General features: G+C 41.8%; 1 protein-coding gene across 1 annotated transcript in view; it reads left to right on the top strand.

Moving 5' to 3' along the window:
- Positions 1–12111, top strand: part of ddx51 (DEAD (Asp-Glu-Ala-Asp) box polypeptide 51) — a 56728-nt gene that overhangs the window by 28737 nt on the left and 15880 nt on the right. Inside the window, exons 8-9 of the mRNA XM_073055624.1 lie at positions 4782–4890; positions 5240–5385. Coding sequence (XP_072911725.1) covers positions 4782–4890; positions 5240–5385 — 255 coding nt within the window. The remainder of the gene's footprint in view (positions 1–4781; positions 4891–5239; positions 5386–12111) is intronic.

Raw genomic sequence — 12111 nt, 5'->3', positions numbered from 1 at the left:
AGGGAGCTGAAAGCAAGGGACCGAAAAGAAGAAAAAAAAAGAAAAAAAAACAAACCCCTAGTCAAGAGGAAGGTTATGAAAGTACTCGATAAAAGGTCCCCAGACCTTATGGAACTTTAGATCCGAATTAAGAACTGAATAATGAATTTTTTCGAGGTCCAAGCAGGCCATAATGTCGTTAAGCCATTGCGCATGTGTGGGCGGGGCAACATCTCTCCATCTGAGGAGGATCAAGCGTCTCGCCAGGAGAGAGGCAAAGGATAGTATTCGGCATTTGGTCGGACCCAGACATAAATCTGTCTCGCCCCAAAAACCGAACAGAGCAATTAAGGGGTTTGGTTCTAGGTGCTGATTCAGAATACCCGATAATGTAGTGAAGACATCTTTCCAGAATTTCTCCAAGCTAGGACAGAACCAGTACATGTGGATGAGAGAGGCCATGCCCCGCTTGCATTTATCACAGAGCGGACTAATGCCAGGGTAGAATCGAGATAGTTTAGATTTAGACATATGGGCTCTATGAACAATCTTAAACTGTAAGAGGCAATGGCGAGCACAAGGGGAGGTTGAGTTAACCGATTTGAGAACTGAGTCCCAGCTCTCCTCGGATAAGGAGATATTTAAATCCTGCTCCCAGGCCATTTTAATTTTATCCACAGGGGCCCGTCGTAAGGCTGCTAGTTTATCTCGGATAATTGAAATTAAACCTTTACCTAGTGGATTAATGGAAAGATATAGGTCCATAGCATTTTTCGCAGACATTTCAGGAAAGTTAGGAATTAAAGGAGCAGTAAAGTGTCGGATTTGGAGATATCTGAAAAAGTGAGCGTTAGGCAGGTTGAACTTAACGGAGAGCTGCTGAAAAGAAGCGAAGCGATTATTAATGAAGAGATCTTCAAAATGTCTAATGCCCTTCCTGTACCAAACATGGAATGCTGAATCGTACGTAGTAGGTAAAAAAAAGGTGATTATGTGCGACAGGGCTAGAAACGAAAACCCCTGGAAACCATAGCATTTCCTGAACTGAGCCCATATACGCAAAGTGTGTCTGACCAGAGGATTAGCTATTGATCTGGGCAGACTACTAGGGAGTGCAGAGCCAAGAAGTGCAGATATAGTAGTTCTTTAGTGGAGCTCAACTCCATTGCCACCCAGTTAGGGCACTCGGGTTGACCGTGGAAGAAAGACCAGAAGGCAGCACAACGTATATTAGCTGCCCAGTAATATAAGCGAAAGTTAGGTAAAGCCATGCCACCCTCTTTTTTAGATTTTTGGAGGTGGATTTTATTAATTCTAGAGCGCTTATTCTGCCACAGATATGACAAAATAATAGAGTCTAAGGAATCAAAAAAAGATTTAGGAATAAAAATTGGGATAGATTGAAATAAGTATAAAAATTTGGGGAGAACATACATTTTAACAACATTAACACGACCTACCAAGGACATAGATAGAGGTGACCATTGTACCAGACTCTGTTTTATAGCATATGAAAGATTGACAAAGTTTTCACGAAAGAGATCTTTAAACTTCCTTGTGACTGTAATTCCAAGATAAGTAAATTGATTATGGACTACTTTAAAAGGGAGATCACGAAATATTAGTTCTTGTGCTTCTTTATTAATTGGGAAAAGTTCAGTCTTATGTAAGTTGAGTTTATAGCCAGAGATCTGGCTAAACTGGTCAAGAAGTGAAAACATTAGAGGTAAGGATGTAGATGGATTTGAGAGACAGAGTAATAAGTCATCAGCATAGAGAGAAACTTTATGCTCAGCACCCCCTCTCCAAATCCCAGTCAATTCAGGACAATTTCGAAATGCTATCGCCAGAGGTTCTATAGCCAAATCAAAGAGAAAGGGACTTAAGGGGCATCCCTGACGGGTGCCACGTTTGAGATTAAATACTTGGGATTTCTGAAAATTAGTTAGAACAGAAGCAGTAGGACACAGGTACAGCAATTGGATCCAAGAGATGAAACTTTGGCCGAGGTCAAATTTTTCTAAGACTGCAAAAAGGTAGTTCCACTCTATATGGTCAAATGCTTTCTCCGCATCAAGGGAGATAACACATTCAGGAGTCCCAGTTGGAACTGAGTATAAAATATTAAATAGACGCCGAATGTTAAAAAAAGGGAGACGGTTTTTAATAAAGCCTGTTTGGTCATCAGAGATAATGGAGGGAATAACGGTTTCTAATCTATGAGCCAACACTTTAGCTAAGATCTTTACATCAACATTGAGCAGAGAGATCGGCCTGTACGAGGAACACTCTGTTGGGTCTTTGCCCTTTTTTAAAAGAAGAATAATAGATGCCTCATTGAAAGAGGGTGGCAATTTGCCGTAATTAAACGAGTCAGATAATACTGAAAGTAACTGAGGAGAAAGAAATGAGGAGAATGATTTATAAAATTCCGCAGGGAACCCATCAGGTCCAGGAGATTTCCCTGAGGACAGTGCAGAAATTGCAAAAGATATTTCTTCTGGTGATATAGGCGCATTGAGTTTGGCTTTGAAATCAGATGAAAGTGAGGGGATATTCAGATTCTGTAAAAATTGATCCACAGAGATATTGTCATTCAGGGATTCAGAGGAATAAAGCCGAGAATAAAAAATTTTAAATGCGTCATTAATTTCTAAATGATCCGATGTAAAGTCTCCGTTCTCCTTCCGGATCTTTGTAATATGTTGTTTGGCTTTGGAACGCCTCAGCTGATTGGCTAGGAATTTACCAGACTTATCCCCATGAATGTAAAAGCGGCTCTTGCTTTCAAGAAGTTGGCGTTCGACAGGCTGAGTGGACAGAAGGTTAAATTTAGTTTGGAGCTCAACGCGCTTCTTGTATAATTCAGGGTTCTTAGTTTGGGCATATATTTGATCCAAATCTTTAATCTGGTTAATGAGGTCTGCTCGATCTGCACGGGATCTTCTATTGAGATTTGCTGTGTAAGAGATTATTTGACCCCTCAGATATGCTTTAGAATTTCTTTTTACTCCAACTTTTCACCCTGAGTTCTTCCTCCACATTTGCTAGTTTAAGATTTTGAGTTTAAATTGTTGCAATGCATTGGAAAGTTTGGAATAGTTTAATCTTTCACATTAAATTCAAACCTCAGGTATAGCTCACTGCACACATTCTTTACACAACAGAATGGGGGGAAGGGGGGAGGAACGCATTATGTTTGAAATTCTGCTATCTGATAGTAGAATTATGCAGCAAATTCCCCTGTTCGTGTTAGCTTTAATCAATAATGCTCATATATAGTTGTTACCAGAAATAGAAATGATCATTTTGGTAGACTACCATCCACATTTGCTCCAGTTTGGAAATTTCCATCTCCCTTGATAGACAGGATAGGAAATGTAGAGGGAAACAATGACTTTTATTTAGTGTTAAATACAATATTATGACCATATAACCATATAACAATTACAGCACGGAAACAGGCCATCTCGGCCCTTCTAGTCCGTGCGGAACACTTACTCTCACCTAGTCCCACTGGCCCACACTCAGCCCATAACCCTCCATTCCTTTCCTGACCATATACCTATCCAATTTTACTTTAAATGACAATACCGAACCTGCCTCTACCACTTCTACTGGAAGCTCATTCCACACAGCTACCACTCTCTGAGTAAAGAAATTCCCCCTCGTGTTACCCTTAAACTTTTGCCCCCTAACTCTCAAATCATGTCCTCTTGTTTGAATCTCCCCTACTCTCAATGGAAAAAGCCTATCCACGTCAACTCGATCTATCCCCTCCTTATTTTAAATACCTCTATCAAGTCCCCCCTCAACCTTCTACGCTCCAAAGAATAAAGACCTAACTTGTTCAATCTTTCCCTGTAACTTAGATGCTGAAACCCAGGTAACAATCTAGTAAATCTTCTCTGTACTCTCTATTTTGTTGACATCTTTCCTATAATTCGGTGACCAGAACTGTACACAATACTCCAAATTCAGCCTTACCAATGCCTTGTACAATTTTAACATTACATCCCAACTCCTATACTCAATGCTCTGATTTATAAAGGCCAACATACCAAAAGCTTTCTTAACCACCCTATCCATATGAGATTCCACCTTCAAGGAACTATGCTCCATTATTCCTAGATCACTCTGTTTTTCTGCATTCTTCAATGCCCTACCATTTACCATGTATATCCTATTTGGATTATTCCTACCAAAATGTAGCACCTCACACTTATCAGCATTATGTAGCATTTCTATCACTAAAATACTTTATTTCATTGAAGAGTAACACAGAGAATAATTTGCAGTGGATAGATGGATAAATATTAGCAGCTAAGTCTACACATAGTGTGTGTGTGAGAGAGAGAGGGGTGAGGGATTTAAGAAAGATAATCAATAGAAGGGTCCAAGTTGGCTAGTAGACAGCATTGAGGGATGTCGTAATATGACAGAAATGGTGAGGGTACGCTGTCGTCATTAGTTGGAGGATTGCTAGAGCTCATAGATTAAAGGTGAAATATTTAAGGGGAACCTGAGTGACCTTCACTTGGAGGCTGGTGAGAGTGTAGAATGAGCTGCCAGCAGAAGTGGTGGATACAGGTCCAATTTAAGAGAAATTTGGGTAAGTACAGTACTGTGCAAAAGTCTTTCGGCACTTAAATAGCTAGAGTGTCTAAGACTTCTGCACAGTACTGTAGTTGCAATGTTATCATTGTTTTCTGATGAACATGCATCAATATTTGACTGTAGTTGCAATGTTATCATTAGGAGTCACAATTCCTATTGCTTTTTACATACTTTCATCGCTGAAGAATTATGGGTTACCGCAGCTTGGCAGATATTGTAATTTCAACTCCAGGACGTCTGGTTGACCACATTACCAAAACAGATGGATTCAGTCTACAGCATCTCCGATATCTGGTAAGACCTCAAGCAGCTGGTTGACATTTCTCAATAATTATAACTTTCTTCCTTTTCTTGTGGTAACATGACCAGTGCAACTAATCCACCTCCACCTCCCAATTCCTCGGCCAGCTTTCTGTTGTTGTTGTGAATTGAGGTACATCTTATTGTTGGAACATCTGATTGTGGGAAGGATGACTTGAGAGTTTTGCTGGATACTTGACATCCACTTGTGTCTGTCTAGCATCAGTGTGTGTTTCTGTCCTAATGAATGATGCAAAAGTATTCCACTGTCTCTATTAAGGATCATGGACAATGTGTGATGACAGGAATAAGGACAGTAACCCATTGTGTGATTGTTTTTCAGATCATTGATGAAGCTGATCGAATGATTGACAGTATGCATCACAATTGGCTGAACCAGGTGGTGAAGGAAGTATACAAAGTGGATGAATTATCAGCATCAGATGTCCTTTTTCAGAGGGTGGAGCCAGGTGTCTGCACAGCTGTAAGGTAAGGATTTGGGGTTAAGCTACTGTCACGTACCCCATGACCGGGTTAAAGAACCAGCAGAAATGGAAAACACTTTGGAGTCTGGTATCATAGTAACTAATAGTGTTTATTAGTAAACTAAGCAATACAGTAATATAAATGCAAATATAGATGAAACATATTAGCAATGATATATACGGAAGTGTGGAAATAGGAACCAAAACTAGGCTCTTTCAGAGCTAGGGGTAAATGGATACAGTCTTACGATGATGAAGAAAGTTCAGTTTAGGTCAAGGTAGTTGTTTGAATAACGTTGGAGAGAGAGAGAGAGGTGATGCCGTTGCCATCGAGCTTCCCGTTGTCTCCTGAAGTCCTGTTGTGGTCACCGATTATGTCCATAATACATATGACCATTCTTCAGTGGTAGAACTATCACCCAGGCAAGGGAGGACACGCAAATAGTTCCCCACCGGTCGCACCTTTTCACACTGTGAGCCACTGATCGATTTCCCTGAATCGATCCTCCAAAACCCCACCTTCATGTGGGTGCACAAAGCTCGTTCAGTGTCCCGTGGTGTGTCTGTCTGTGTCCCAACAGACCTGCTTTTTATCTCCACATGCTGGACACCAGCTGTCCATCAATTGGCTCTGCCTTGCTGTCTCTACAGGAATCTTAACAAGCAGGCAAAGTGTCCTTGGAGAAAGGTAAATAATCAGCAAAGGAACCATAACATTAAATCTTGTGTGTGTGTGTGTGTGTGTGTGTGTGTGTGTGTGTGTGTGTGTGTGTGTGTGTGTGTGTGTGTGTGTGTGTGTGTGTGTGTGTGTGTGTGTGTGTGTGTGTGTGTGTGTGTGTGTCTCCCTCTCCCCCTCCCCCCCCTCTCTCTCTCCCTCTCCCTTCCCCCCCTCAATAGCACAGTTCATTGGGTCACTTCTGGACCCCGTTTCAAACAGGGTTTGGCCATCACACTACAGATAGTGGTGAGGTCGGAGATGGTACAGGAGCATTATGAGTCAGAGTCGAGATGTGTATGTTGACCATGGATGACCATGGATGTTGGAGTTGGAGCAACAAATAATCTGGAGGAATTCAGGTCGAGCTGCTCATCTGTGGGAGGAAAGGAATTGATGTGTCAGGTCAAAACCTTGGGCTGGATTAAAGGAAAGCAGAGTGGTGATTAAAGACCCAAGTACTGAAGAGGAGCGAAAAAACAACAGACAGATTGCTCCAAGTCAGGTTGGAGTTAGGATCTGGTGGTTGGTGAATGATAGATGGAGGACCATAAAGAAAAACAAAACGAGAGGCAGGTGGAGTGAGGTGTGGTGAGGAAGGAAGTGTGAATGTGAGAGACAGCTGTTGGAAGAAGATGAGCAGGAACACAAATGGCTACCAATGCTAGATTCTGATATGTAAAGAAGGTGGTAATGGGAGCCATTAGGAGGAAAGATAATGGCAGATGGAAACACAAAGTACACGCAGATGCTGTGGTCAGATCAAGACGTACAAAAAAGCTGGGTGAACTCAGCAGGTCGGGCAGCATCAGTTGAAATGAGCAGTCAACGTTTCGGGCTGAGACCCTTTGTCAGGAATAAAGAAGGAGGGGGCAGGGGCCCTATAAAGAAGGTGGGGGGAGAGTGGAAGGTGCTAGGTTCACCTTCATTTTGAAAAAAAACAATCAGAGGAAAGATCAAGGGGTGGGAGAGGGGATAGGCAGGAGAGGTGAAGAAGGAATGTAAGGGGAAAGCACTATGGGTAGTAGAAGAAGGAAGAATCATGAGAGAGGTGATAGGCAGCTAGAAGAGGGGACAGAGTGAAAGTGGGATGGGGGAAGGGAGAGGGAGGGAATTACCAGAAGTTGGAGAATTCGATGTTCATACCAAGGGGCTGGAGACTACCGTGACGGTATATGAGATGTTGTTCCTCCAACCAAAGTTTGGCCTCATCATGGCAGTAGAGGAGGCCATGTATGGACATATCTGAATGGGAATGTGAAGGAGAGTTGAAGTGGGTGGCAACTGGGAGATCCTGTCTGTTGTGGCGGACAGAGCAGAGGTGCTCGACGAAGCAGTCCCCCAATTTGTGTCGGGTCTCGCCAGTGTAGCGGAGGCCGCACCGGGAGCACCGGATGCAACAGATGACCTCAACAGACTCAAAGTGAAGTGTGGCAGATGGAACTGGTTTTGGGTCTTGTTTGTGCCTGGAGTTGAGAATCCCATTGAAGACTACTAGAACAAAGACAGGCAGTATATGGAGCAGATTTGGAGTATGGCCAAGATGGACTATCCATGTGACAGAGGGTAGAGACTCAAAACCAAAGTTAGACATGGAACAGATATTAGCACAATGAATGAGACAGTATGGACTCACACTAAATAGCAGTCTTCTGTTCTTATAGTCCTCCAGTGCAATTACAACACAAGTGCAACCAATCATGGGCATGGAGCAGCTGGATTCCCTTTTCTCACCCTTCATACGAGCAGTTAGAACACAAAGTTGGGTTGGAAAAGATAAAGCTTTTTAATTTGAAAATGTGTTAAGGTTTTAGAAATATTTCAAGTGCCTGGCTTTACAGTATATTATTTTCTCTGACTGCATTGAATATCATGAAGTTATAAAGGTTAGAAGTTCTTTAGCCTATCACAGCTCTCACTCCCACAGGCCTGGAGTAGCAAGGGTCCTGGCCAAGGGTCCTGCCCTGTTTATATATTAAGAGAAGTTAAGCCTCTTGTCTGCAACCATAAAGTACCATATTAGTTACCAGCATAAGTGATTCATTGTTTTCTTTTGCCTTTAGGGATTTTGATTAATCATCTATTTGTCTAAATATTTTTGAATGTTAGTTGCTATGATACAGTGCAATCGTTAAGTGTCTTTGTTTCATTCTCAGCTCAGAAGTGAGGTAGTTTTGAATTCCTGTGGCTCTGCCCTAACAAATCATGGTTGAAAAATATACCTAAGTTAGCCTAAACTCTTTGTGTTAAAGGCTTTAATTGCACCCACACTCAAATCTCGTCATGAAAATCAATACCGTTTTCTGTTACAACTTGAAATCCTGATATTTAGAATCAAACCTTATCTTGCAAGGGGAATAATGCAGATGGGTGCCCACTGGATGGCATGGAGAAGTTGGGTCAAACAGACTGTTTTCATGCTGTTTGAGCCTTTGAGTCTTTGCTTCCTTTGTGTATTCAAGTGCTTAATTGATCTTTTGATGGAACAGTACCTAATACCGTATTCCAAATTGGCCTTCAATAATTTGTACAAAATTGCAAAGTTAATAACAGCTGAGTGTCTTCAAGATACATAAAGGTGTTGAGTTATAGCTTTATTCCCTTTCTCTGTTAGTTAGTTGAGGGAATCATGCAGTACAAACTGAACCTCAGATATCCGATCTCAGATTTGGCTGGGTTTGTTACCTGATTGAGATGGGTGTGCACCAGGTGATGTAATCTCCTTTATCCAAAATGCCTATCGTTGCAGATTTATCTTTCATTCTACAATCTTGCCATTGGATTCAGCTGTACATGCTTTAAGTCAAAGTTATGCAATTTTGTACCTCTGGCAATAAAGTATACAAATTATGACACATCCAAATATGCCTGGTGGGAGTGGCTAATTATTACATTGAGTATTAAATTTTCTGAAATTGGTTGCAAAATAGTCTATTCAGTCTAAACATTTATGAACTAAATAGGTCTGTATTTGAACTGTTCTGGAGATTGAGCCTGTGTTTCTCAACAAGTTGCTGGCTTCTGAAGACCTGTTATTTCTAATATAGTCATTGGATATCTTGCTATTTGGCAACTCTTTAGTGAGAATTTTCAGATCTGTTCAGCGTCTGTAGTTAGCATACCCAAATGAACAGACTGCTTCATTACAAGAGAAAGTACCTATATCTCTACAGAATCTGCTTGACCTGGTAACAGCAAGTGAACCACTTTTTTGTAATTATTATTGTAGGGAAGGAAACTCATTACGATACACAGAGGACCAGCAAGTAGAAAGGGCAGTACTAACTGGGTGAACTATATTAGTGAGCATGGTTAAAGAGTTAAAGTTAACAAATGACAAAATAAAAGAAGTTTGCTCTTCTTGAGAAGATAATTTACTTTTATTGGAGAGCATCAGCTTAGATTTACTCGGATAAAATGGAAGCAATTGTCATTGGATTCATGCTGGCATTTTAAGATTTCAGTTCTTTTGTTTTGTTGTTACCATACAATACAAAATTACAAAACTAGCTTTGGAAACTGATGCTCAAATAATAATTGTAATATTTTGCATGAGTGGTAGGGTGGAGATACGGCTCTACCAAAGGAGGTGTAAGACAATCCTTACCTCTGCTAGCCTGCAGGTCACCTTTTGGCAAGATGTAGCACCTGCTTAGCCACCCTCACCAAGATCAGAGTCACGTGAAGCCATGGAAGCAGGTGGGTGGGTAGTGATTGTATGGGCAGTGGGTGTACATTGTAAGTCCTGGTTATGCGACCACTGATGTCAGGCAAACAATCTCTGAGGAGTATTAATAATGGCTGGGGACATCCGTCTTGCATTTTAGTGTCATCACCAGTTTGCTGATGACACTAAACTGAGTGGAAAAGCAAATTGTACAGAGGATGTGGAGAGTCTGCAGAGGGATATAGATAGGTTAAATGAGCGGGCCAAGGTCTGTCAGATGGAATACAAAGTTGGTAAATGTGAGATCATCCACTTTGGAATGAATAATAGAAGAGCAGATTATTATTTAAATGGTGAAAGATTGCAGCATGCTGTTGTGCAGAGGAACTTGGGAGAGCTTATTTATGAATCACAAAAAGTTGGCTTGCAGGTACAACAGGTTACTAAGAAGGCAAATAGAATGTTGGCCTTCATTGCTACAGGGATTGAATTCAAGAGCAGGGAGGTCATGCTGCAACTACACAGGGTACTGGTGAGGCTGCACCTGGAGTACTGTGTGCATTTCTGGTCTCCATACTTGAGGAAGGATATACTGGCTTTGGAGGCAGTGCAGAGGAGGTTCATCAGGTTGACTCCAGAGATGAAGGTTTAACTTATGAGGAGAGATTGAGTTGCCTGAGACTGTACTCTCTGGAATTCTGAAGAATGAGAGGGGATCTTATAGAAACATACAAAATTGTGAAAGGGATAGATAAGAAAGAAGTTGGAATGTTGTTTCCATTGGTAGGTGAGACTAGAACTAGGGGACATTGCCTCAAGATTCAGGGGTGAATATTTAGGATGGAGATGAGAAGAAATTCTTTTTCCCAGAGAGTGGTGAATCCATGGAATTCTCTGCCCAGAGAAGCAGTTGAGGCTTCTTCACTAAACATATTTAATACAGTTAGATAGATTTTTACATAGTAGGGGAATTAAGAGTTGTGGGAAAAAGGAAGGTAGATGGAGCTGAGTTTACGGACAGATCAGTCATGATCTTACTGAATGGCAGGGCAGGCTCAATGGGCCAGATGGCCTACTCCTGTTTCTATTTCTTATGTTCTTATATTCTTAAATCTTGTAAAGACAATGCCCAGGAGAAGGCAATGGCGAAACACTTCTGTAGAAAAATTTCCCAAGAGCAGTGATGGTCATGGACAGTGAAACTAATAAGGAGGAGGGGTGAAAGAGGTCTTCTCCACAGGCAATAAATGCAGATGGAATACCATGATAGCCCACGCATACGGCATAGCACATAATGGTGATGATGATAAAAATTTTGAAGACTTTCTAAACTGGGAAAGCCTTTCAACATTTCTTTATAAGCAGTGATAGGTTGATTGCCGACTATCTGGTGTCATAGCCCAGAATAAAATTGACAGATTTTATTAATCTGAGCGGGCAGCAACCAATCAGTGAGAGGGATTCAATAGAAAGAGCCAATAAAATTAACACAAATGTAAGTGGTGCAACCATTCTTTTGACAAACGAGAAAATCTGCAAATGCTAAGAAAACTGAGCAAAACACACAAAATGCTGGCACTCAGCAGGCTGGGCAGCATCTGTGGAAAAAAGAACAGTCGATGTTTTGGGCCAAACCCCTTTGACAGGACAGGAGAAAAAATGCTGAGCTGTAGATTTAAAAGGTGGGGAAGGGGAGAGAGAAACAACAGGTAATAGGTGAAAGCTGGAGGGGGAGGGATGAAGTGAAGAGCTGGGAAGTTGGTTGGTGAAAGAGATGCCATGGAAGAAAGAAAAAGTGGGGGAGAAGCACCAGAAGGAGGCAAGGTGAGAGAGAGAAAAGGTAAAGGAGGGTGTGGGGGGCATTACCAGAAGTTTGAGAAATCAATGTTCACACCATCAGGTTGGAGGCTACCCAAATATAATATAAGGTGTTGTTCCTCCAACTTCGGTGTGGCCTCATCATGACAGTGGAGGAGGCCATGGATGGACATACCAGAATGGGAAGTAGATCCTGCTTGTACTGGCAGATGGAGCGTAGATGCTCGGCAAAGCAGTCTCCCAATCTACGTTGGATCTCACCAATATACAGGAAGCACCGAACATAGTAAATTACCCCAACAGACTCACAGGTGAAGTGTGCGGCTACATAGAACAGTCTATGTTCCAAGCCTACGCTGATAACCGTCCTGCACTTTTCCTACACTACATCGATGGCTGCATTGGTGCTGCTTTCTGCACCCGTGCTGAACTCGTCAACTTCATCCATTTTGCCTCCAACATCCACCCTGCCCTCAAATTTACCTGCCCCATTTCCGACTCCTCCCTTCCCTTTCTTGATCTCACTGTCT

The sequence above is a fragment of the Hemitrygon akajei genome, chromosome 9 (genome assembly GCF_048418815.1).
Source record: "Hemitrygon akajei chromosome 9, sHemAka1.3, whole genome shotgun sequence".
NCBI lineage: Eukaryota > Metazoa > Chordata > Chondrichthyes > Myliobatiformes > Dasyatidae > Hemitrygon > Hemitrygon akajei.
This window is presented reverse-complemented; position numbering and strand designations above follow the sequence as displayed.